The sequence below is a fragment of the Anneissia japonica genome, unplaced genomic scaffold (assembly GCF_011630105.1).
Source record: "Anneissia japonica isolate Jap-2015-1 unplaced genomic scaffold, ASM1163010v1 scaffold287714_len2871179_cov188, whole genome shotgun sequence".
Lineage (NCBI taxonomy): Eukaryota > Metazoa > Echinodermata > Crinoidea > Comatulida > Comatulidae > Anneissia > Anneissia japonica.
In genome coordinates, this window is record NW_022755542.1 from 1,953,417 (window position 1) to 1,981,280 (window position 27,864).

The 27,864-nt window shown below is 34.7% G+C and overlaps 2 protein-coding genes across 2 annotated transcripts; one reads left to right on the forward strand and one right to left on the reverse strand.

The window, feature by feature from the left end:
- Positions 1 to 1,228: 1,228 nt before the first annotated feature.
- LOC117123654 (coiled-coil domain-containing protein 78-like) lies at positions 1,229 to 15,963 on the forward strand. Its single transcript, XM_033269654.1, has 22 exons — positions 1,229 to 1,324; positions 2,260 to 2,375; positions 3,748 to 3,965; positions 4,540 to 4,682; positions 5,328 to 5,471; positions 5,846 to 6,027; positions 6,253 to 6,430; positions 6,570 to 6,698; positions 7,014 to 7,145; positions 7,330 to 7,416; positions 8,067 to 8,246; positions 9,234 to 9,407; positions 9,992 to 10,165; positions 10,335 to 10,385; positions 10,593 to 10,681; positions 11,469 to 11,547; positions 11,771 to 11,896; positions 12,166 to 12,350; positions 12,745 to 12,942; positions 13,152 to 13,221; positions 13,556 to 13,656; positions 14,429 to 15,963. The coding sequence occupies exons 2-22, from the start codon at positions 2,263 to 2,265 to the stop codon at positions 14,586 to 14,588; spliced, it is 2,913 nt and encodes a 970-aa protein (XP_033125545.1). The 5' UTR covers positions 1,229 to 1,324; positions 2,260 to 2,262; the 3' UTR covers positions 14,589 to 15,963.
- An 892-nt stretch (positions 15,964 to 16,855) lies between these two features.
- On the reverse strand, positions 16,856 to 26,146 carry LOC117123613 (drebrin-like protein A). The gene is made up of 12 exons (XM_033269609.1): positions 25,719 to 26,146; positions 25,027 to 25,082; positions 23,850 to 23,959; positions 23,147 to 23,221; positions 22,393 to 22,611; positions 22,044 to 22,195; positions 21,345 to 21,399; positions 20,716 to 20,775; positions 20,236 to 20,391; positions 19,608 to 19,911; positions 18,836 to 19,030; positions 16,856 to 18,375 (listed from the first exon to the last, which is right to left on the reverse strand). The coding sequence occupies exons 1-12, from the start codon at positions 25,799 to 25,801 to the stop codon at positions 18,239 to 18,241; spliced, it is 1,602 nt and encodes a 533-aa protein (XP_033125500.1). The 5' UTR covers positions 25,802 to 26,146; the 3' UTR covers positions 16,856 to 18,238.
- Between the last annotated feature and the right edge of the window lie 1,718 nt (positions 26,147 to 27,864).

A 27,864-nucleotide genomic window follows, 5' to 3' on the forward strand; every position in this document is an offset into this window, starting at 1 on the left:
TAATGAGTCGAAACTCTATGTGCCTAGTGAAGTTATATTGGATTGTGTATATTCGATTGAAATTTATGAGTGTATGACAACGTTTGGGTACTAACGGATATTTTGATGTTTTCTGCTTTTTGTTCTGAATCCTGTAAAAATGTATGTAGGCCTAATCCCTTCGTATTTTATGCACACTTTATACTCTGCATCGCAAACATAGGTGCATTTAAGGCAGGGGGTTCGGCCGGTCCGCCCCATCCCTTTGAAAATTTACAAAATTGGGAGAGGGGAAATACATTTTAATTTAAGGTAGAGTTTCATTATCAACATTTCAAATCCATTGATGTCATTCGATTAAGTATATATGCTAGTTATAGGTAGGCCTAGGTGTTAGAAACATGAGTGTAGGCTTGCAATAATATAAAATACAGGGGCGGATCCAGTAGGGAGCACGGGGCACGTGCCTCCCCCCACACGTTTTGCCACTAAATTTTAAATTTGTTTAAGGCATAGGCCCTAGGCCTATATTGAAATTGCGCTCTCACTTATCTATTCTAAATATGTTGTGCTCCCCCCCCCCCCGCTTGACCCCCCGTTTGAAAAATTCTGGATCCGCCCCTATGGGTTTGTAACGCAAAGTAGGAATATCCGATTGCGATAATCAACATGTGCTTTCAGTAATATTTGTCTTTTATTTATGGTTTTTTCTACTCAAAAAACATGGAAAGTCAGTTTGACGTAACCTGTGATGCAATTAAACTTGGGAGGACTTCAGTATAGTCCATGTTGTAGCATAGGCCTATAAGTTGATTTTAACTTACCACAATATCCTACTTTTATATACTTGAATAGTGTACCAATTATATCCAACTGCAAAACCCAAATTTTGTCTGCTTTTTCTTTTTTTTTTGTTTCTTATGACTCACTGGCGCGAGCCCGGGGCAACTGCGAAACAACCGACAGCTTCGGTGTTGTTCACAGAAACCCCCCTACACCGTTATTTGCACAGTGACCGAGGTGATAAGATGATTTATATGCTGATGACAACGACAATGATGATGATGGTGATAATGGATGATTATGGTTATGATGATAGATGATGATGATAAAAAGATGGACAATTATGATCATTTTGACGATTATGGTAGTATTGATGTGATGCTGACGATGATAAGGGGTGACGAAAATTGAAGCAGTGATATCATTGACTGTACTATTTCTGTGATGAAAAGCGCCCTCTATATAATGTTAGGATAAATTCTTGCTGTGATTTTTTCGCGATGACAACGAGACGCGACTAATTCATCACTGATTAGGTAATTAATTTGGTCGATTGTTTCTGGTGAGCAAATTTCATTTTTATTAGTTTATAACTGGACAAAATCGATGTTTTTCAGTTTGTATCAATATTGTAACCTCTAGGGCCTAGCCTAGGATAAGCATCTCTACCTAGGCCTAGCCTAGGCCTCCCTTAGGCTTAGGCTAATTTTTCAGAGGCCTAACCAGACCTCCTCCTACCACTAGGCCTAGGACTGCCTAAGCCCCAGGCTTAGGCCCTAGGCCTAGTTTTACTTTTAGTGAGCCTTTTCGTAAGCCTCTTACTTTAGGCACATTCGTATAGCTAGGATGAGTCTCCTAGCTATACCAAGTGGCGGTGCCAGACCGGGGGGTAGCAGGGGATTATTAAGTCCCCCACTAGACAGGTCAAGCCCCCCTCCCCATTGACCAGAGCTCGTTTGGCAGTCAGAATAAAAAATATATAAAAATAGGCCCACGCCAAGCCAACACATGTCTGTCACAGTCTGAGAGTGTGATTTCTGGCCATCCAGAGGTTCATTCTTAAAAAAATCTCATTTGGGAGGGGGAACCCCCTCTCAAACCCTTTCCCCCAGCTCAGGCCTAGATATTCAAGTCTCCCGTCAGACAGCTCAGCCCCCCCCCCCTCGAAAAAATATATCCTAGAGCCGCCACTGTACCTACCAAGTCTAGACTTATAGGCCTTGATATTAAGTGCATAAGATTTGGTATCTTATTTGAACATTTTGATTTTTTTTTAAATTTTAAAAATACTGTATGACTTAGCCTAGCTAGGATAGATAGAAATATTTCTTTAGCCTGGATACTCAGTCAGCATTTGTAAACAATTCTTCCCTGAGCTGCAATGTATGTTCTTAAATTACATTAAATTACAAAAACGTATATATATAAATTTTAATACATAAATACAAGAAACAGAAAAGAAAAACAAATAATTAAATTAAATGAGATTTTTTTCAGAAAATGGATGTTGAAGTTATAGCAAGAGTACGACCTAAATTACGAGGTGAAGGGGTTGATAACCTGCAGCAACGAGATGGATTGACACTCGCCGATTCCCACAATTTTACCCACAGGTATTGTTTATTTATTTACTTTGTGAACATACGCCTTTAGATCGGCGGCACTCAAGAGTGGTGCGCTCAACTTAAATACAATATAAAATGAATCACTTAATTACACTGAGTACAATAAATACAAATAAAACATAATTGACACAAACTTAAAAATAATTAAAATAAAACTGAGAAATAGGGAGTGAACTTAAAATTAAAACAATAAAACAGGACAATAATATATAAAAAACATTTGTGTACACATATAAATATATCCCTCCCTACTCAATCAATTAATCCTTTTTTTAATTCAAACTTGACCCACACAGACCAGAATAAACAAACAAGTTGTTTAAAGGGGTTCCAAAGGTAAACATTTTCATAATTGTTTATCATTATTTAAAAAAAAGAATCCAATGAAAAATTTCAATAACAAATAAAAAAAAAATTTAATTACTCTCTAGCATAGGCCCAGGGCTTGTGATTTGAGGTGAGTGATGGTGAGCGAGAGCAATCTCTTCAGGATTGTGAAAGTAGAGCACCTTAATTTTGAAAATCATTCACCTTAAATCGAGTAAAAACCCCAAATACTGTGGCCATGCTTTCTGTTTGGATGTGTTTTGTGTTGCTTTGAACTTGAATACCACTTTGATGACTGCAGTAGTATTTATGTGTATACTAACTATTCCACAGAAAATTTTCCCTTCCCCCAAATCACTTGCCTAAACAAAAATAGGTGTGCGTTTTTAGCTCACCAGCCATTTTCAAATAACAAAACCTTTTCCATGTGTGTGCATGTACTCACATTTTAATTGCCTAGGCTATGGCTCCTCATTTTATTGAAGTACATTTTCATGAAATAAAACAATCCCTAGAGATGAAAAATTGGTTGACTTAATGTTTAATTTAGATATTTCCTACGAACCTTTGAAACTCAGTCTATATTTCAGTCTTCTTCCTCTGCTATATGCTTCAACATGTTTGTCAAGGTGATTGAAGTGGTTGTGAAAAGTCATTAATTAATCATTTTAATAGATAATTAAATTCTGGAATTATCCTCTTTAAGTGTGTTAAGGATATAGAAATATTTACCTGTAGAACCAGAATATTTGATTATATAACTTATACGAAGTAAAACAATAAAATGTTAACCATCTTGCAGTGATGCTAAAATATGTATTTAAATTTTTAATGGTTATAATTATGTTATTTAATAATCAGGCTTTTAACTTTTATTGCGTGAATTGGTTTTTTGCAGTAAAACTTTCAACCAACATTTGACTGATTTCTATAACGATAACACCAGTTAATAATAAAGTAATTAAATACATGGTACAAATAATAATAATAATAATAATCAAAAATGATAATAATTTTGAGTTTCTGCTCTTAGGTTTAATAATGTGTACGACACTGATGCCAGCAATGCTGCAGTCTTCAGTGGTTCGATCAGCTCAATGGTGGAGCTATTTATGTCTAGTTTTAATTGTGCTGTGCTATGCTTTGGAGAGGCAACTGCTGGTAAAACTTACACAATATATGGTGATGGTGGACAAGCACCAGGCCTAGTTCAGTTGGTGATCAGTGAAGTGTTCGAGCGCTCTAGCATAAGTAAGGTTATAGACATTATTCTGAATTACAATACATTAACTACCTAAAAAAGCTTGTCAGAGCCAGCAAAAGCCTGTGTTTCTTGTCAAAATTATGTTTGTCAAAAATGTACTCACATAATATTTTAATAATACTGGGTTTAGTCCAGTACTTCTGTTACAACATATTTGATAATTATCGGTTTCACAGGTGTATAAATCTCTAAGTACTTCTGTTTATTTGGGTAGATGACTCAATCAAATTACTCATAGTCAAAAATGGTAAATACCGTAGTTCCTTGTGTATAAGTCCACCTCGGTAATTAGCCCACCCCCTACTTTATGCCAAATTTTATGTACTTACCGATCTTTCCTTGGAAAAAATTACAAATGTTCTCAGAAAAAACATCAAATACTGGTTTTGAATTAGGTATACAGTGCCAAAAAATTGCCATTTGATTTGAAAAGAGATTTCTCCTCATGTATTAGCCCACTCCCAAAAATTGGACCAATTTTGTTTTCAAGGGGGGTGGTCTTATACCAGGAAATACCGTACATGATTTTGGTAAAAAGGGTTTTCTTTATCATTCCTGAAGACTACTTACAGATGCGTCTGAGTATCGAGATGTTTGAAATCTTCAATGAGAACATCAACGACCTTTTACACCACAGCCAGAACACTGACAAGTTTGATGGTCCGAGGGTCAGGTATACCCCAGAATACGGCTCCTACATTTCTGTAAGTTATAAGTTTGTGATGTATTTAGGGTTGGTACTCTAGACTACAGAGTTCAAATCCAGGTTTTTGATTAGCACAACCACACTTGCCATGTATACTTCAAAACTCTTTCAGATTGTCTAAAAGTATTGACTGATGTGACACAAGGTCTGTTGAATCTACCGTATACCAGATGCATAGGCCTTCAAGTTGTACAGTAGATGGAATCTGGGTTTCTTTTAAATGATATCATTTTTTATGCAGTTGCAATTGGATTTGCTTCTGTCCAGACTATAACATTTTATTTGACAAAAACATGAGACATGATGACATCACATCATGACCATATATAGGCACATTGTGACTATATATGGGCATGCAACAGTTTTTCTGGACAGAGCTTCACAAAAGGAATTTAATGAATATTCATCAATTTGGAACTCAAATTTTAATAACAAGCAAATTTAACAGGTCTATTAAAGAAATATAAGAAGAATATTTAAGCATTTGTTTCAAACAGGGAACAGTGAAATTATGAAAATGACCAGGAACATATTTTCTCATTCAAATTTCCATGTCAGACCTCATAATTTACTTAAATTAATAAAGTCAGTCAAATTTTATAGCTCAACAGACATAATATATTTAAAGTGTTGTTTTTTTCAGGATCTTAATTCTGTCCCTCTTGAGTCAGCAAAAGAAGCAGAAATTGTTTTGAAGAAAGCTTCTGAGAGACGCACTTGGGCCGAGACAGATTTTGGGAAAACTCATCGCAAGGCAACTATCATTACAAAACTGCACATTTCTGGGGTTAGTTGTCAATCTTATTATAGTTTTGGTTTGGATAATTTTGATAATTATTTTAATAGGGATCCCAGTGTATTGCTGCTCCCCTTGTGTTTCAGACTTTAATAGAAATGTGCATCATCTTCTCTTGGAAGAAGCTTAAAGCTGATAAATCTGTCTTAAGTGGAAGTTAACGAAATCTCTATCTCTCAGCCAACAGACTAGATACTCACATTTTGAACATACTGAATATTTACTGTATACCATATTATATCGAATCCAATGCTTGATTGAATTTTATAAGGATCATAGACAAATTTTAAGCCAGTTAATTATTTACAGTTTAACCAAAAAATAATGTTTATTGTAAATTTCTATGTTTTTTTAATTTCTCTCAGGTTGGAGATGGTCAGTCATCATTTACTTTTGTGGACTTGCCAGCAGCAGACAAGCTATCCCAAGATCCTCAGCAAGTCAAAATTAGAGAGGGCGCTAATTCAAACAAAACAATTTTCTCGCTGGCAAGTCTAGTCACTGCCCTTGCAGAGCAAAAGACACCAAACAGAATTATCACCTACAGGTTAGTAAAATTATACTATTAAATTATAATTTATTTTCATTATTATTATTATTATTATTATTATTATTTTCATTATCATTATTGTCATAATTATTACATCATAATTTTTTCATCTTAGACATCTTTTTTATGTTATGTATTGTTATTTGTATTATTAATATTTAAATTAAAAACATTTTAAGGTATTTTTATCTTAATTTCTTGTAATTTTTGTACAACATACAGTGACTCAATTGTGACTTCGTTATTGGAGGACACTTTAGGAGGGAATTGTCTTACCAAGGTGATTGTGAACTTAAGACAAAGTTCTCAACCACAATCGAATCTCACAGAGGTTCTTAAAATGGCTGCTAAGTTTTCACAAGTAAGAAATTTCCCCATCATCAATACCAGACAAGCATTGGTAAGTATCTATTTGTTTCCATACATCATTTTTGATCCTTCACTCTTTGTCATTTGCATAAATAATCCAGATTCCAGGAAAATGAGAAAATGATGTGAGTCACAAATATTATTAGTGTTTATTTATAATTGCATTGCAGGATCTATTGATACAGTATCGTGCAAGAATATTAAATGGGACTACTACCAGTGCAGTTGCTATGGGAACTACTGCTACTTTAACCAGTGACGAGCTTCTCATGAAACACAGAAGTCTAACAACAGACAATGTAATGTATTTTCAGAAACTTTTAAGCCTCTTTCACACAGAGTCTGTGTAAAGAATACTGTATACGAATGTTATTTCTTACAGGTTTGAACTTCAGGACTAAAAATTTTTTTTTTGTGCTGATTTTCAAGTGAAAGCTAATTTATTAATTAAGTTTTAGAATGCAATTCAAGTTTTTTGTTACCATCCAATGTATCCTAGAAGGTCAGCTGATATTCATGGGTTCTTTTAATAGAAAAGTTTATTATTCCATACAGTAAATATTAACTTAAAGAATTTTGTATCACATTCAATATTTTTCTCTTTGCCTCTTTAGCTTGATCTTAAAGCAGAGAATGAAAGGCTGAAAGTAAAGCTAAAACAGATAGAGGGCAGGCTTCATGACCTTGCATCGGCAAAGGCGGATCTTACTAGTAAGCTTATTACCTCTGACGAAGACAGGCTAAAGGTTAGTGAATTTTGTTTTAGTTTAATATACTGTACCCTGATAATGAGGTTGACACAGATGTTACAGGCCATGCTTTGAATCTATTGTTAAGGGTTTGAATCTCCCATGCTCTCTAAGCTTATATCATTATCTTTTCTTCTTTTTGTTGCTCTACATTACATTTTTTATTCTATTATTCTCACAGGCATCTAAAATGCTAATTGAGTACAGAGTTGAAAATAGTAAGATGAAGGAAAGAATTGAGCAAGACAAGTATGAATTAACTAACAAGGTAAAATAAACAATCTATCTTATGATTTTTATTTTTTTAATTGAATCAAAACAATAATTCTAATTTATCACACACATCATACCCATATATGGCAGTACCATATATGGACAAATCACAGCTATTTATCACTTGACACGCCTAAATATAGTCAAGATGACATCATCATGACCATATATAGGCACATCATGACTATATATGGGCATACAACAGTTTTTATCAAGGAAAATTTGATAATCTGGAGAGAGCTTTGGTTTATTGTGTCTGCTGCCCCCACAGGGTGCAGTAGACACTATGTTGCCACGCTACAGTTGACCTTTCTAATTCTGGTGGCTAGCTAAACTTAGGTATGTGTGGTTAGTAACAGGAACAGGATATCACTGTCACTGTAATGTATCTATTATCTATTAACAAGAAATACCATGGTGTACTGTAGTGTATACAATGAATAGGCAATTATACATGCGAGTATAATATCAACACTTTCTCTCATGATGTTAAACCAATAAATCATTAATCATTTTCCACATCATCGTTTCTATAGAATTAGGCATTAGACACATGTTCCCGCTGGGAGCCTATTTTTAATTCAGCTTAGACTCAGTTCAAAGAATCTATTAAAAATAGTTTTAATTATTAAATATGATTTCTAGGTACTTGCACTTGAGCATGAGCTCGGGACCATGAAATGGCAGTTGGAGAAATCTAGAAAAGAGCACCACTATTACAGCAGTAAATTCAACGAGATTGAAATACAGCGTAAAGAACTTGCTGACCGTTATGTCACCCTCAAGGCAGATCATGTGACCCTAGCAAAAGAGCATGATAAGGAGGTAAATTTTATGAGTCTGCTGTGGAAGAATTAATTATTTTACTTTTAATTATTTACTTATGTACACAAAACATGCACCAAGGATTGTCAATAGCCAGTATATCACTGTCCAACTGGTAGGTGACAATCCCTTTCACAAGACAAACATACACACACGATGCTTTGCACAAAGTAAATCTCAATATGTGCTTTAGGGAGTGCAGTTGTTTTGGTCGTGAGAAAAATCCTGCAACATTGATAGGAATTGAACCCAGGACCCTGGGATTGGAAGGCAAGCATCTTAACCACCAAGCAATCAACTCCACTTTAATAAGAATATCAGAACTTAAAGTTCTTGGGTTGCGTTGATAAGCCGCCATCCCCCCCCCCTCCCGCGTCTAAATTTTAGAAAATTAATTTTATTAAAAATTGGAGGAAGGCATATATTAAAATATATAAGTCCAAGAGAGGTGCGGTAGAGGTGCGAACTCTGACATCTCATACTTCAACTGAAACCATGGTTTGGCTGTGATATGGACCCTTCTGTAAAATTCATCCTCCCCCTGCCACTCTATTTCCAATCCCAGGATTTACAACCGACTCCACTCCCAAAGCTTCATAATAATACCTAGCTTCTAGAGTTTTACTTCACAATCTAGTAAACATGTTGAAAACAATAATATGAAATTTATGTAGCGGACAATCTGTCTCAAAGAAAGAGTATGCTCACAACGCTTATTTCGCAATCAGATTTTAAAATACTACTTTGGAAGGAATTTGCAGATCAAACATGAGTTCACAAAAAAATTTTATAATGAAATTGAATCAGGAGAAATTAAAAGAAACACATTTACTGTAGTGAGACCATGGAGTTATTTCCTTCATGATGATCTACTATGGTTATAAAAAGATTCTCCCAAGCTTTCCCCCCCCCCCCACTTCTCTTTGTTGTTTACATAATTTTGTATCCCTTGAAAAGTAGATGCTTAGTTGAGCTCTTCCTTTACAGGTTGCTCGCAACGAGGAGCTAGGCTTGGAGTTGTTAAACCTTGTGAATGCTCGTTCTATGCTTCTCAAGCAGACCGACAACCTAGTGAAAGCTGACAGCCTAGACGGTAACAGGGGACCTGATCTAGAACGGATCCGGGGTATCGTCACTGGATTGAAGTCAAACAAACAAAGGGTAGGACCGCAGTTCATTACATAAATAAACAATTAAATTGTAAATGTTTCTAACAAATTTACTCATTTTAAAGTTTTTGCCTAATATTTTATGATGTATTCGTGAGAAAAATCCTGCAACATTGATAAGAATTGAACCCAGTACCCTGGGATTGGAAAGCAAGCATCTTAACCACCAAGCAATCAACTCCACTTTAATAAGAATATCAGAACTTAAAGTTCTTGGGTTGCGTTGATAAGCCGCCAAACAATAATATGAAATTTATGTAGCGGACAATCTGTCTCAAAGAAAGAGTATGCTCACAACGCTTATTTCGCAATCAGATTTTAAAATACTACTTTGGAAGGAATTTGCAGATCAAACATGAGTTCACAAAAAAATTTTATAATGAAATTGAATCAGGAGAAATTAAAAGAAACACATTTACTGTAGTGAGACCATGGAGTTATTTCCTTCATGATGATCTACTATGGTTATAAAAAGATTCTCCCAAGCTGCCCCCCCCCCCTTCTCTTTGTTCAACCTGTTTTCATAATTTTGTATCCCTTGAAAAGTAGATGCTTAGTTGAGCTCTTCCTTTACAGGTTGCTCGCAACGAGGAGCTAGGCTTGGAGTTGTTAAACCTTGTGAATGCTCGTTCTATGCTTCTCAAGCAGACCGACAACCTAGTGAAAGCTGACAGCCTAGACGGTAACAGGGGACCTGATCTAGAACGGATCCGGGGTATCGTCACTGGATTGAAGTCAAACAAACAAAGGGTAGGACCGCAGTTCATTACATAAATAAACAATTAAATTGTAAATGTTTCTAACAAATCTACTCATTTTAGAGTATTGATATCCAAGTGTTTGCCTAATATTTTATGATGTATTTGAATTTATGATATTGAAGTAGGCTATTACTATACTCTAAATTCTATAATTTCAGACAACACAGCTGCTTGCCTCTCAGAAAGAAAGGATCGAAATGGAAAGAAATGTTAGTAATAAAAGAAAATGACATAAGCATATAATAATAAATTATGATATGATAATCAATATTAATATTGTTATTAATACTGTCATTATAGTGATATTTTTTGAAATATTATCACTAACATTATTAGATCATATCATGGATTGATTGATATCTTGACTGACAAGATTGACATCTTTGTTGACAGCATATGAATACTTTAATTTACAGTTGTTTGGAAATCACAAGCAGTTTCGACATGAAATTGAAAAACTAAGGAACGAGTACGATAATCAGCAAGATCAACTTGAAAACAAGATGTAAATATCAGTTATTTAAATAAACTTTCTTTTTATCTTCTTCTGTTGTTTTTTTTCTCATTCTTATTGCTCTTTATTCATTATAAAATCATCACTATTATCATCACCATAATTATTATCACTATCATTTTCGTTGTAATGTGTGCATTGGCACAAATTAGTTTTTTCACAAGTGACTCCATATTTGGACTTTTGACTCTAAATTTATTATGCAAATCCAATTTACCAACATAACTCCGCCCCTTGGATATTGTTGCTAAGGTCCCACAAACAATAGTGTAAGGCTATGTTCTCACACGGCAGCTAACGGTTAGCAGGATCCGGATCCTGCTACCCGTTAGCTGCCGTGTGTCCATGCGAGAAAATCCCGATCCGGATACCAACAATATGATGATTGAATCACTTGCCAATAAGAAACTGGAAATTGTAAATGTGTACGTGCGATTGGTTGATGATAGAAACGCCCTCAACTTGCTAACCGATAGCGCTTGCTAACCGTTAGCGTATCCAGATACCGCTAACTGATCGGGCAGGTGCTAACGGTTAGCGCTAATGGTTAGCTCCCGATTCGGATACTAGGGCTCTTGTGAGAACTAGGCTGTTATGTTCTTAAAAACACATGCGTTTGTGGAACAATGCATGTGTGTATGGTCTACGAGACAAGAACATATTCCAACCCTATATAACCTATAAACCTATATTCTGATTGCTCTGTTAAGTTAGATTGATACTCTGGAAAAGTCTGTATTAGCTTTCAATTCTTTTATGTTTTTCTTATTTTTTTCAGGATGACGTTGGCAAAAGAGATACAAACGTCAAGAAAGAGGTCCCGAGAGCTACAGCGCAAACTCTCAGAGAAAACAACGGTAGGCACACACTAGGCCATTCAAACAAACTTTCTTAACCTTTTAGCATTCATTAGATATGTTAATAAAATATTGCATTCTTTTCAATGAGAATTCAATATTATAATTAAACGCTTGAGCATTATTTTTTTTTTGTTCTTAAAAATGGTTTGAAATTATTTTTTCTAGGTACAGTATTTCTAAAACATTGAATAACATTGTACTGTGTTTTTAATTTTCACAGGAGTTGCTTGTTTCTACCAACAAATGCAAGGAGCTAGAGCTGGACAACAGCAAATTGCAGCTACAAGTTCGAGAGTTAAATGGCGAATACAGATCACGACTTCTAAAATATGTGGAGGATATAGCTGTAAGCGAAAAAAACAATAAACAAACCATCACATAAAACCAATAATTAAAGCCTTCTAACAACAGTCTAATTGTTTGAATAAAATGAACAACCTCGTAAACTTAGATAAATTGTCTCAGCCTACAGGAAAGGTAGGACTGCTTAGTTCAGGCCATTGCATGGTCATGCCAATCCCCAATTATACCTGTACTTGTTGTTAACATTGTACAAATAATATTAAAAGCCTTTAAACAAATTTAATTTAAATTAATTTGTATTTATCATTTAAGGACTTTGTGGATAACAGTACCAACTCAGCAGAGAGAAATCTTCAAAAGTACATCCACACAATGGCGAAGGAATTAAAAGAAACTTTCAAGAAACGTGAGGAACAGTTGAGTAATGCTGCACGCACATACAGGAATCAGTTACTGAGAATTGCAAAGAAGCATGAAGAAGTTCTTGTTGCTTACAGGTTTGTGTACCCTCATTTATTTCACCATATTTAGTGAGGTCAAAGTACTTTAACAAGATGCTCATCTCGGGACATCAGAGGTGTTATCTCTGACATTGACATTCTACTTAAGACTGGACAGTTTGCAGGAGCCTTTCTTGTAAGGTTTCCTGAGACTCACAGGAGTGTTGATACCTCTGGATCGAGATCATAGCCACACTAAAAAGACCAATGAAAAAAGTGAGCTCTAATTAGTTACAAGGAAAGTCCTGGTATTTTAATCATCAGAATCTCCTTATTTAAATTTATTCTGAAATACTATCTTGTTTCCTGGCACTATCTTTCCCCAGGATCTGCACCTGCTTTGTGTAAATGTACTAATAACTCTAGTGAATATAATTGTTCTTGTTTCCAGATGGTTGAAAGAGCAGATAGATGGGCTTGAGATGCCAGAGGATCACCAGATTGATCCTGGACCAGATGAGCTGGATTTGAGTCTTTCAGAGAAGGATGTGGAATCGGCCAACCGTCAAGAACTCACCAGGCTTCAAAAGCTTCTCACTGAACAGACGATTAAGCTGGATATACTTGAGAAAAGGAGCACAACTGAAGGGTATATTTACTCTTTATGCTCTAATGCACACCTCTTACAAGCTTAAGTCATGTTTAACATGCATTCATCCCTCAATGTGTGTTGAAAATGTAAACACCCTGGGCTCTTTATTCTTAATTTGCTGTTATGCAAAACAATTGTTTAAAAAATACTACAGATTTTTAAAGTAAATTGTACACAATAAACAAAGCTCCTAAATTCTTCTTCAGAATATCTGATGAAAAACCAAGTTGGGATGATCTAAGAAAACAACTGAGAGAATTTACACTAAATACTCAGGTAAGAAAAAAATTACGTAGAAATGTTCATACTCTCTACTAAATTCTGTCTCTTACAGTAAATGATGATGAAGACTACATTAATTAATAATAATTACTGTATAATGTAAACTTGTTTAGTATTCGTCACTTTGATGCCTGGTAATGTTTTGAGTTGGTGCTGTATAGATCTCCGATATTATTTATTATTAAACTTAAAATGTGATCATGACATCCTCATTTTACCACTTAACAAAAGCAAATGAATATTGATAATGACCCTTATTATAAAATATATAAATATAATTGTAACTTATACTGTGCTTTTCAATGGTTTTCACTATTTTACATTACAGCAAGAACTTGAGTTGGAGAGAGCTACATTGTTATCCCAGAATGCAATGTTGGAAGAACAGCTGGCAGAATGCCAAGAGTACATTAACACAGTGGTTGCCAGGTAAGACAGCACATTTGATGCTTTCTCGGTTTGGAGTTGGTTACTCAATTCTGGCAAGAGCATTCATGAGTGGTCTGTTATGTATTCTTTTTTTTATATATAAGAAATGGAAAGAGCTACTGCATTAGCAGTAAGATGGGGGCGGGTTAACTTCATCCTTAATATCAATGCTCGATTTGAGGGGTAAAACTCAAGGTGGGCACTCTCTGGGTATGGCAATCATCGGCCGATGCAATTCTATGAAGAACGCAATGCCACGGCGTGCGCGCAACCAATTTTTTTTAAATGACAATTCGTTCAGACTGCCACTGACAATCTGCGAGCTTTGCATCATCTAACGCTCACAGGTAGCGGAGTTGGATTTGTCGGCCAACGGTCGTATGAACGTCGTAGGCCGCAGTGAGTTCCCGGTTTTAGTCACTTGGATAAGGACATAAAACGGGGAGGTCCAGTGTCCACATCTGGCTTGTGTGCACTTTGAAGAGCCCATTGCATCCTTCAAAAGAATAGGCGGTTACTCATTGCTCTGTTGTTGTGGGATGATGTGAACATGAAACTACAGTAGTCAGATCATGTATGCAAATCAGTATAATGACATATGTAATCTATGGGTTATCCTACCTCTATCTTTAAGAGAACCAAATATGTAGTAGGAATGGGCCTTTCCCAAGAGCATTGGCAAGCAGTGTGACCATAGCATAGGAATTCAACAAACTGCAACCATCATACACTTTCCACCACTTTTTACAAATGTTTTTTTTTTACATTACAGGTACAAACAAGAGATCAAATACCTGAGACAACGTGCTACCACAGAGCCTGGTGGGAGGCTTAGCCCAGATATGTTTATGGACGACTACAGACCAAGAAGACGACAATTGAACAAAAGGAGCAGTAATGCATTCCGTTCGCACACATTACCAAAAATATAATAACTGAAAAACAATGTGAAAAATATTATTGTTTCTCGCATGTATTTATTAGCAAGAAGTACATACTGAAGTAAATAAAAATTAAAAAACCTATCTGGTTAGTTCAGAGGATATTGGTGCGCATCACAAACAGGTGTGTACCATAATATGGGAGCAGCATATTTTTAAAGCATTATACAGTCCCATTAAAAAGTGCCACATTCGTAGTTAGTGCAGCGGTAAATGATTAATCTTTGGTACAAGATGGACGGATTTAAAACTTGCCAATGTTATACTTTGCTTTAATTACCACGTCCTTCAAATGAGGTGTTAAGCTGTTGGTTCTATGTGTATAAAAGCACATTAGTACAGAAAAACTTAGTACATTACAGTACAATATTTGAAAAGAGGTGATTGTCTTATGTTGTACTTACCATGGTAGCAGTAGCGTATCTTGAAATCGGGGATCTGATGGGGGTGCGAAGGAGGAGTGGGGACTTGATGCTTAACGGGTGCTAGGTCACAAAATAAGGTGATACAAAGTGATTTTTAAGTACTTGAGCATGGTTTTTTTGGGCTTTTGAACATTTTCAATGTGGGGGAGGGGGTGTGCTTCCCTAAATACATCACTATAAGGTAGCTGGTGCACTAAGGGCACTGCAGATTCCTGGTGTCTTTATCCGAAACAAACTTCCTTTTTGATTTTCAACGATTTACTTATACACAGTAATATTGACAAGTTCTGTGCTTGCTTTTGAAGTGAAAATTTAAAAAAAATGTCAACAGAATAATGAAGTATTTGTACAGTAGATTAATTGTAGGATAACTCATGTAATATAATAATTTATATTTATATAATATTTAATAGAATAATATAATACAATATTTGCGGGTGGCCCTGAAGGAAATAATGGCTTCAAATGCTATTTTCCAAACAGTGCCTAAAATAATGGCTTTACAAGTCACCTTATATTTTGTAAGCCTAAGTTCAGGATTCATTCATTGTCAACATCATAGCAAAGTTGCTTATAACTTGTCATGTGCAAGTTTCAAGTTTTTCTGGGGGATAGATAGTTGTACCCCTTAGATATGTCGCCAAGACATATTGAATACATGCATAATATAATTAATTAATTTTCATGATATTCATGGTTGTAATATTTGGTATTACACCCATGTTATATAATATTATACCATATATATTTTAATATATTTTACCTCCTCTTTGTACCACTTCACTGCACCTGATGAAGCCAGTATAGACTGCTGACGAAGGCTTGTGTAATAAATAATTAGAATTATAAGTCAATAGTGACGTCATCACTGCAACTCCCAATGTTATTTGCCTATTCCCCACCGTCCACTAATTTTTCAGTTAGTGGACGCTTGGCTTAATTTTTTTTAGGTTCGTGTGCAAAAAAAAATTCCTCATTTTTTCGTCACTGCGAAGTCATCGCACACCGCGATAAAAATTGAATTGTAATTGAAAATTACTTTCTGAAAACAAGCTTAATTAGAATCCAAAGAAAGTTACTTCAAATTCAATAATAAATATGAACAATTAAAATATTCATTGAATCAATGAACCCTCATAAACACAACAAACTGAACGTTTAATAAGAATATTCTAGACCTATTTTAAAGACTCAAGGAACAAATTTAGATGTAGGCCTACGGGCAGGCAAGAGGCCGCCCAGGCCTCCTACTACTACTAATACTACTAGGCCGTAGCCTAGCCTAGTTATGAAATCATCGCACGATTTTACTTGTCTGCATGCACCGACCAAAAAGGACGTCAGTGATTGTATTCTCTCTCGAATGCTGAAATGTTTATTTCTTTGATGTGAACGCGTAGGCTACGTACTGCAGGGAGCACAATCAGCATACGCACAGCTAAATGTAAATACGCATATATATACTGATCATATCACTATGGCAACCGATGACTGCTACAACAGTTGGTTATCAAAAACTAAAATTAAAAGACAGCGATTGACTTATAAAGCAATTAGTAGAGCATGCATCGTACACTAAATGGAAAATTATTATACTTAGGTTAGATTTAATGCATCCAAAAAATTTAACCTTTGTATAATAATTTTCCTATAGTGTACTATGTGGAGCTCTACTAATTGCTTATTAGTGCTACCAGTATTTTCATTTTACAGTATATGTTATTATTATGTGTTTATAATAAGATCTGTGTATGCATAATGTTAATGTATTTACCTGTACTAGACCTATATTTTGTATATCACCAGATAAAACGAATAGATGATAATCATGAATAATTGAAAAATCTGCATTTATTCCTAAAATCTCCATTAAAAAGGAAATATTACATAGACAATTCATAATAAATGTAGAAAATTAAATGTAGAAAATGTTGGTAGAGGAAGAACTAGTTTTCTCATGTTGAACCATGGAAAGATTTCAATACACTTTACAGGAACAAAAAAAGACTTCAAAAGATCTTATAAAATCCACTTCTTTACAGCATTTTTCTAGAAATACTGTGCAATATTCGTTGTAGAAGTGCTAAATTATTAATTATTATTAACTTTAAAATATTGCAAATTATGCATATTTTAATCAGGTTTTAATTTTTCATATATATATATCTAATACTTTGTACTGTATGATTTATTGGTGGGCCTACATCTAATTGGTCAAATCTGAAATGTACATATATTGATAAATAATAGTAATATTAATAAACAATGTTTTAGGCTTAAATTATATATTTTTTTATAGTTCTTTTTTTATTGTACGTCGTCTAGGTATCGTGTTTGATAATACAGCCACTGTGTGTGTGCTGAACTGGGGAGATCTCTAAAACCCCGGATCAAGTCCATTCGCTGCTGCTCTCCTGTGTTTCAGCGAGCTGCCTAAAATTCTAGTAAAAAAACCCACCGTCTTTCAGACGAGATGTGCAAGCCGTTAAGCCTGTAAGCATTATGGCTCATGTGGAAAAAAAACCCAGTACACTCTTCTGAAAAGAATAGGGGATTGTCTCCCGGTGTTCTTCCCAATCACCAGAAGGACCCCACATTTTTGGGTTATCCCTGATGTTCACACTGATATCCAGTGTATTTAACCAAGTAATATTGACTGGCAAAGCAAAATACTTCTCAAATGATAATGCAAAATATGACACGTAAACTTGGTAAATTAAATATTGTGCGCCGCCATGAAGGAGACCCAGTATATACATAAAATGTGCTAAAATAATAGAGTATGTTGGGGTTATATTAGCAGGAAATGCTGCCTTTAATGAACTGATTCGCTTGTATGTTCACATAAACAAATCACCAGTATTTAGGCTAATTTTGACTTTGCAAATGTAAATTTTAATTATTAGTTATCTTTATAGGAAGAGTAGGCCAAAATTTTTGAAGGCACAATATTATATTTTTTTGCATGAAGGGCCTTAGATAATAATGGTTGGTCTATTTGTTCTTTATTTCACAATAATTGTGAAGAATTACGTTTACAAATCACAATTTTGTAAATATATAAAATGTCAAAATTGTTCAACATTAGCTATGCTTTTCTTAAAGCTTTTAAAAATATCTTTCTCAATTCAATTACTTTAATTTTTTTTTTCTCTATTTTTTTTCTTTTTTCCCCATAAATTCTGTTTATTAATAAATTTTATAGTTTCTATTTGTTTACAATTCTTCAACATAGTTGGCGGGAAACATTCCATAGCGTCCATCTGGTCCCGTTCCCATCCACCAACCTTCATCTATCTTGTCAATATTTTCGATGATGTCATCAACGTCGAAGGACAATTCTGAATCATCCTCTAGTTGAATAAAAAAAAATATGGAATGTCAAAAAGATAAAATAATGTAACATGTTATATTACAGCATTAGTTAAATCTTACCAATTTAAAATAACTTTTTAATACACTTACGTAATGGCCTCATACGCTCTCATATAAAGTTTTTTGACATTAGAATGATTCCAGTGGCTTATCTAGGAGTCTTGAAGTGGGGGCTGATGGGGAGGGGGCACGAACGAAGGTGAAGTGGGGGAGTTGGTGATTATGTGAAGGGCCTATCCCACAAAATAAGACTGAGGGGCGCAAGTTTTTTTTTTTTGGGGGGGGGATGCGACTCGCACACCCCTTACATACGTCATTGACAAACACACATAAAATTTCAGGAACGGGATTTTAGGTAACTCAGTATATTGAAACAGTTTTAGTATACAATTACTTTAGATTGGTAAATAAATTCAATAAGCTGAAAAAATTTAATACCTGCTTGGTAATCGTAAAGCACTTTGGCCCTGATATTCACTCCCGTCTCTTGAGGTTCTTCTTCCTGTACAGCATTAGGGTCTTCGTCTTTAGGCTCGTACCCGTATGCCGTATCTGCAGCAGTGTCTTCAAGGTTGTCATACATTGGCTCTGGTTCGTAGGGATCTTCAGGAACCTGCTGATTTGAAGGCTCTTCTAAAAAATGCCATTGGATATAGAGAGGAAAAAATATTTTCTGTAAAATGCAAATACAAGCCTATATTATTATTGTTAATGATCATTTATTTTGTTTCAAAACATCATCCAATTAGCCAGTTTGATTATCATCAATTACAATTAATACAGATACAGTACAGCATAAGCCTGGTTTCCATAACATTACTACATAGATACTACAGTAATTGCTATTTTGAAGGCAGGTTTAAAGAAAAAACAAATACATGGGGCTTAGTTGTTCAAACGATAGACTGTTTTGTGAATAAACCACAATTTGCACAAATGTACATCAAGGGTGCAAACAGCCCTATCAAGGTTGGACTAGCCTAGGGACCTAGCAGAAGAAATCATTGGTTAGAAGTTTTTTATTTTCTAGGCCTGGTAAGAGTCAGTAGTTGGCAAGAGTGTTGACATCTATCAGCAATTGAGTGTAGTGACTTTATGGATACTAGGCTTTACTTCCATCCTGTAAATGACAAATCACTTTCTGTTGGATATTAATATTTTTTTTAAACTAATGTAAGTACTACTCATTCAAAATTTAGGTAACACATACCTCCCCAATCATCTTGTGCTTCCTCCTCCTCTTCAGAATCTTGTCGATAGGGGGTTGGGGGTACCGGGGCTGCTGGTCTAGATGGCTCCCTTGAAGGGGGAAGAGCAGGAGGTTCATTGGCTGGCTCTCTTGGAGGTGGAAGGGCAGGGGGCTCATCAGCCGGCCTCCTTGAAGGGGGAAGAGCAGGAGGTTCATTGGCTGGCTCTCTTGAAGGTGGAAGGGCAGGGGGCTCATCAGCCGGCCTCCTTGATGGGGGAAGAGCAGGCGGTTCCTCAATTGCTTCAGGTTCTTCAACTGGCTCAGGCTATAATATGATGTAAATTTTTTAATTTATATCCTTCTCCTTCAAATTTTAACTTTCAAAATTCATAAATAAAAATCATTATTTATCACTGTCAACATCATCATCTTTAGAGTCATCATCTAATTAACTTAAATCTCCACTAACAAAACTACACCATTACCATCATAATCACCATCACCTATTTGTCACCATCACTACCGTAACTATCACCACTACTAATACCACTACCAACATAACCAGCACCAATCAACCAACAGCACTAGCTGCCACCAGCATCATAGCATGCTACATATACCATAGCATGCTATATATAATGTAGCATACCTCTGGTTCAGCGTCAACTACTTCTCCTTGGACAAAGTTGTCCCTTGGTATACGAACAGGTGCTTTAACAGGCGGCCTTGGTGGGGGCGCACTTGCTTTGTTCTCAAAGAACGCCCTTGGATTATTGGATCGTGATGATACCAATTCAGCAGCTTCCTGGGAGTAAGACAAGAAATTTAACAAGTCATGAGAATTGTACATTATTGGAGATGAAATAAACAAAATCATAAGTCAGCGGTGGTCCCAGAAATTCTTCGATGAGGGGTACAAGCTCCCCAACTTGAGTCCACATTTTAAGTATAGTAAATTCTAGATGCCTAGAAATTACACTCTCGGACTCAAAGATGATAAAATTGCCTTCTTTTCAGATGGGGCAAGGGTTCCCTTAAGAGGACTAGGGTTCCCTGACAAGGAGGGCCCTGAGCCCCCGGACCATCACAGGTTCAATAATGTATACAGTATAAGATTTCTGCACATTACCTTTCGTCTGCTTGACACTTGTGGTCTTGCAGGGCTGGCATCTTCTGACTGCTTTGCTTCCTATGTGAAATTGATGGTATAAAATACAAAAATTGTTATTTTCAGTGGTGGATCCAGAAATTCAAAATAGAAGGGGCCAGGGAGGGACTTTTACAGATGCAGGTTCTAGACCACCTCAGGCTCACAGAGGTACAAAAAGGTATGGCCTTGGCACGTCTAGATGGCTTGAAATGTCACTCTCAGGCTTAAATTTTAATATAATTCACTATTTTCTCCATATTTTTTATCAATTTCAAAACAATTAAGGGACCTGGGCCGGCTTCCCTCCACCCTTAAATCTGCCAATATACCCAACCCCACCATAGCAACCCAACCATAGCAACCAACCCAACCATAGCAACCCAACCCTACCATCCTATTTCATATCACTGCCTCTAATTAATTTTTTAAAATTATAGAATGTAGTTCATTCCTCAGTATTACTGTATATTAATATTATTTATATTATGTATTAAGCTAATTACTATTACTTTCGTAATATTTTAGGTTTTAGTAGTATCATTTTATTAGTAGTACTATTTTCAGCATTATTTTAATTCATCATTATTACAATATTATTTTCATCTTACCCATCGTTTTTGCACATCTTCTCTTGATTTTTCTAATGCTGCTTTCTCTTTGGCTCTGCGGATCAAAATTAAACACAAATTATGCTAAATATTTTCAACCAACATCTCCATAAAGAATGGACCTTCCATAGCATTAACCAAACTAACTACTGACCATTCAGAGTATGTTGTTCATCTGGGGCAGATCCAAAAGGGGGTTGGGAGCAAAAGTGGGGCCGATCGAGATAATACTTCACCAGGGGCCTGCCCCCCCCTAAAGTCTTCCCCTATTCATTAGGCACGGCCAGAAATACGAGTATATTTCACAAACACTCATGTTACAGCTGATCCATGGCAGTGGCTGTCAATGTTTTCGCATTCATGGACCCTTAGGATAAGTCTTCACAATTCCCTCTCCCCCAAGTCTAAGTTTAATCATTTTCAATATTCCACCAATAGGATAAGATTATAAATGAAAAATGATTCACCACAAAAAATACAACACTTATCCCACTGCTGTCGACATTATTCAAATTAATGGTATCATGACAAATTTTTTCGGGGATCCCTACTGACCCTTTCGCTTGGACCCTGAGCTTATTTCGCAGACCCTGAGGGTGCGAACATTGAGAATGCGGAACTACATCAATATTCCAACATAATGGTCCACTGATAAGAATTAAAATTCAAATTTAGAAAAATAAAATCTTGTTTACATACTTTGCTTGATCGATCAAGTTAGATTTCTCTCTAAGTTCACTTTCTCTTCTTCTTGCTTCATCCTGTTCTCTTAATTTGCGTTCTTCTTCAATTTTTTGCTTTTCTTTATTTTTGTTGTCTTTTTCTTTTGCAACCCTTTGCCTTTCTTCTTCCTTAGTGATACGAAAAATTAAATTGATTATTCAATTTTCCCTTGATTTAAAAAAAAAATCCTTCTCAATACTGCCCTCAATAGACAAAAGTAAAGTTTGACGAATCCCAAATTTTGAAAATTAAGGGTTGTCATTTTTTGGCCTGCTGGTAATTATTCTTAAAATTTTGAGTAGTTTTGGAAAATCTATGTTATTACCTCTGTTTTCTGCCAAAATTCATCACTCCTATTTTGTTGAATCTCAAGATCAGCCCTGGTCTTCTTATAAACGGCTCCTACAACTCCTATTTCCGGCATTGGTTTTGCTTTCTCCTTATGGACACTATAATTCGCACCTGATGCTTTTGCTACTTTTTTTACCATGTCGTCTACTTCAACATCTTCTTCGCACCTTGCGTTTATTGTTACATGAGCACCCTGTTGATTACATGTATGTATTTGGGTATATTTATTGAGCAAAAAAATCACATTCAAAAACAGTTCATTACAGCATATGCTTAATTGTGAGACTGGATACAAAATTACTGAAGTATAAAATTGCCTATAATAATTTTCAAATCATTATCAAAAATAGAGTGCAATATTAATTATTAAAAATTACATTAAAAACATAAAAAATAGACACTGCAGACAATAATCTTTTTAATCATTTATTTTATTTTAAATATATTTGATGTTAGCCAAGAGATTAAACTATGAAAAACAAATGAATTATGAAAAAACAAATGAAGATGTATAATTTTTTTTTGTCCTAATATGGGACAACTATAGTGTGTTGTCTTTGTCCTAATTTTCAATAACTCTAATATAATAATTTTTTTTCAAGTGTAATCAATTCTCTTTTACAATTTTCAAATTAATATTTAATTTAGGTGATGATACAGATAGATCTTTAAAGAAACCATAAGAATTATTTTTATTCACAAAAGAACTTGTTTAAAGAAATTCTCACCCTAAATAATTTTGCAACATCTGTAACATGTCTTGCACACGTTCCTTTGTCTTTAGTTGGAGCACCCTCTCCTTGCTGAAATAGGTTCAGATAACAAGAAATACACAATATGAAAATAGCAGCTCTGGGTGATTTGCTCTTCAATTCCTAAAATTACTCTCTTACAGTAAATTGAAATTTAACACAGTTTGTCAGACAAGGATAACCATGAAAGTCTAAAGAAGACTTATTTCCAGTGGGGTTCTTCCGGGCAGCACACAATCCCCTACTCTTTCCCAAAGAGTGCACTGCGTTCTTTAACAAGCACATGGGCCATAATACACATAGGACCAAAGGCCTAAACGTCTCATCCGAAAGACGTGAGCTATCGTAACTTGCATTTCAGCCCTCCAGCTGGAATACAAAGAGAGCAGCGATGAGAATTGAACTGGGAACCAAGAAATCTTCATGGTTTAGTGCACACACAGTATATCAAGCACATACGTCAACACATTTAATTATATAACTACAAATGTCATTGTTATTAATATTCTTAATAATTCACTGATATATAGTAGAACAAAGGAGTTATATTTTAGTCAAGGTCAACCACCAATGAAAGCATTTATTATTTCCAAAATATCAAGAAAACCTACTGTTAAATCAGTCTCTTTTCAAAACCAAATTCCACCAATTGATAAATTCAAACAGAAAAATGATTTACCCAATTAATGAGAACAAATTTTTGCAGAGATGTGTTTGGATCCTTTACACTGCAGAAAGCATACATTATCTTACTACCACTTAGCTCATCAGCAAGCTCATCAAGATCATCTTTAAAAAAATAAAATAAAAATACAGTTTGAGTATATTTCACTGTTTAATAGTAGTTACAATTTAAACAAAGACAAATATACACTAATTATAACAATAATAATTAAGAAAGTCATAATTATTATTATTAACAATAAAAACTATGCTAATATTAATAGTTTTTAATAATAAATAAATAAATAAAATAGCAAGTTGAAAATTTAAACAAAGACAATATAACACTAATTATAACAACAATAAATATAATTAAGAAACTAATTAATTATTAACAACAATAAAAATTATGCTAATATTTATAGTTGTTAATAACAAATAAATAAAATGGCAAGTTGAGTATATTCACTGTTTAATAGTAGTTACAATTTAAACAAAGACAAATATACACTAATTATAACAATAATAAATATAATTAAGAAAATAATAGTTATTGTTAATAACAATAAAAAATATTTTTCATATTCATTCAATACCATCAATAAAAAATATGCTAATATTAAAAGTTGTTAATAATAAATAAATAAATAAATAAAAAAAATAGCAAGGTGAGTATATTCAATGTTTAATTAATAGAAATTCAAACAAAGACAATTATACACTAATTATAACAATAATAAATATAATTAAGAAAATAATAATTATTATTAATAACAATAAAAATTATGCTAATATTAAATAGTAATAATAAATATTAAATAGTAATAATAATAATAATAAATAAATAAATAAAATAGCAAGTTGAGTATATTCACTGTTTAATAGTAATAGAAATTTTAACAGACAATTATACACTAATAATACATATAATTAACAAAATAATAATTATCATTAATAAAAATAAAAATTATGCTAATAGTTGTTATTGGTTAATAATATAAAATAGTAGTGTCAATGTGAAATTTAGTTATTATCTCTTTTATATATTGATGATTTGAATACCAATCATCAGATTCGCAGGTTGGCTGTCACCTTCGAATCGAAGACTGCACTACTTCATGATGACTTCATAATGAAGTAAGTAATGCAAATTATATCTAAAAAGTAACATCAATTATTCAATTTAGTATTACCTCCAGTTTCTACAACTTTTAATTCATAAGTCTTTCCTTCGTAACCAAATACAGCCCTGGATTGTACAATGAGGAAGCAAACAATAATTAATCAAAGCTTGTACTGCATTTCAAAATTTCTACATTACTTATAATTGACTAATTGATGCTATTAAAATATACATTTATTATCAACTAATTGGCTCAATATTCGCCTTGTGTAGTAGTAGTAGTTCCTAGTAGCAGGAGGCCAACTGATACTGTACACTTCAGATACAGGTAACAGAATACAACATTTAACAAGGACCATGCACGAGAGGCTTAGCCAGAAGAAGAAATAGCCCCATGAAAGTTAATTTTCCTTCTTTATTGATTAACTTATTTAATTACTTCATTCTTGCACAATGGATCGCATTACTCCATACTACACATGTCATTATTTATAATATAATGTATGTACGGTTAAGTGATATTAAAAACGAGGTGTAGCTACTGAAGGCTAGGCCTCTGCCTTGCAGCGTTACTTCCGCATCATCGAGGCATTCTAAACCGGTTATTCGTCTACATTCGACCGGCGTTGCATCTCCCTGTGAGGGTGTGGTTGAATGCGCAGGCCTAGCAAAAAATGCATTTTTTTGCAGACTCTATACGATGGGATACATAAATCTTGTCTATAAATATAATATAATTTAAGTACAATTAAATGCACATACCATACTGTATCTGAATCGTTATCTAAGACACTTTTCCAAGCGTCAACCAGTGCCTTTTGGTGTTTTAAGAAGCTGACCGACATGTTGGCTTTTGGTTAGATTGGATAACTTCCGGGTTTGATCACGCGTGTAAACAAAAAGAGTAGCCTGCCTATAGCTACTAGCTTGATACGCTTGTGTAAAAGCATGGAGGTATTATAAGCTCTTATAAGTTCACTATAATACCTCCTTGGTAAAACTTTTCCAATAAGACAGTAGTACTCCCTGGTTTGTTTTGTACTGTTATACTTGCTGAGGTGAGCACAATAACTCAACCATTGAAATGTAGAACGAAGAAACATACACCATACACCGTGATTCTCAACAATTTTGCATTCGCATACCCCTCGTAACATCAAGGAGGTATTAAACCTCCTTGGTGACATGTTAAGCCTCTTTGATGGGTCCCATGTAGTTTCGGCCTACTCAAACTCTAACGTCTTTTTCCACCGGGTCCGTCTTGAAAATTTATATCAAGAAATGTAACACGATAACAACACAGGCCTACAAAGTAAAAGGCGATTACAATTTGAGTCATGTCAACTTTAATTATCGAAAAACATAACTTTACAACGATCTGATCAACGTTCAGTGGTGGATCCAGGAATTCGAAATAGAGAGGGGAGGGGGTGAGTGGGAGCAGGGAGGCGGAGAGGCTAGACCACCTCAGCCTCACCATGGTTGGGGGTGAGGTATAAATGTGATTATGGCACCCGTCTAGATGGTCGGAAGTGGCTATTTTAGATTTAAATTTGGATATAAATAGTGACGGATTCAAGGGAGGGGGGAGGGGGCGGCGTTTTTAAAATTTAAGATAAAATTAGAAAAAAAGAAAATTCTACCACTACAATATTTGTTTACGTTCCATCATGAAGAATGAATAAAAATGAATGAATGGTGGTGGGTGAGAGAGATTGAGGGTGGGGTGGGGTGGCGTTGTGGTTAGTGAAAGTGTGAATTATAAAGAAAATAGATAAAATTCAAACCTCTGCAAACGATCACCACTGAAACCTGACACGTGCAACAACATTGTAATTAAACAATACGTGGACTGGCCTAACATTCTTGACAATGTTCTAATAAAGAACGAAACACACGTTTGTCTTTCTATTTGCGAGTAAGCATTGGATCCTTCGGTTACGTAATTAATTGTTAACAAGCGACTCATTATACCTAAAGTTTGTTAATGCCTTTTTTTACGAATTGAGAATGAAAGAATGAATGAATGAACGAACGAACGAACGAATAAACGAGAATGAATGAATTATAATGAATGAATGAATGAATGAATGAATGAATGAATGAATGAATGAATGAATGAATGAATGAATGAATGAATGAATGAATGAGTGGTGGGTGAGAGAGTAGTGAGGGTGGGGTGGGGTGAGCGAGAGTGTGAGTTATAAAGAAAATATACAGATAAAATACAAAACTCTGCGAACGATCACCACCGGAACCTGACAAGTGCAACAAATTGTAATTAAACAATACGTGGACTAAGCCTATATTTATTCTTGACAATGTCCTACGAACGAAACGCACGTTGTCATTCTATTTGCGAATAATCATTAGATCCTTTGGTTACGTAATTAACTATTGTTAACGAAGCGACTCATTATTAGACCTAAAGTTTGTTATAGCTTTTGTTAGAATTGAGAATGAATAAATGGATAATAAAAACGAACGAACGAATTAATAAGAATGAATGAATGAATAAATGAATGAATGAATGAATGAATGAATGAATGAATGAATGAATGAATGAATGAATGAATGAATGAATGAATGAATGAATGAATGAATGAAAGATTAAATGAATGAATGAAAGATATACATACAATATATCTAGACGGGATTACAATATGCATATAAAATTAATCTCTGCAAACAATCAACAGGATGAAAACTTACACGTGCAACGTAATTTCAATTAAACAATACTTACCGTAATTATTGTTAACAAGCGACTCATTATTAGGCCTGAGTTTGTTATATAGTTTTTTTTACAAAATGAGATAGTAGAAAACGTGACCCCAACTCTGTAAATAATACGGCACTGTAAGACTACCACATGAATAATGCCATGTTGATTGATTGACATTTATCT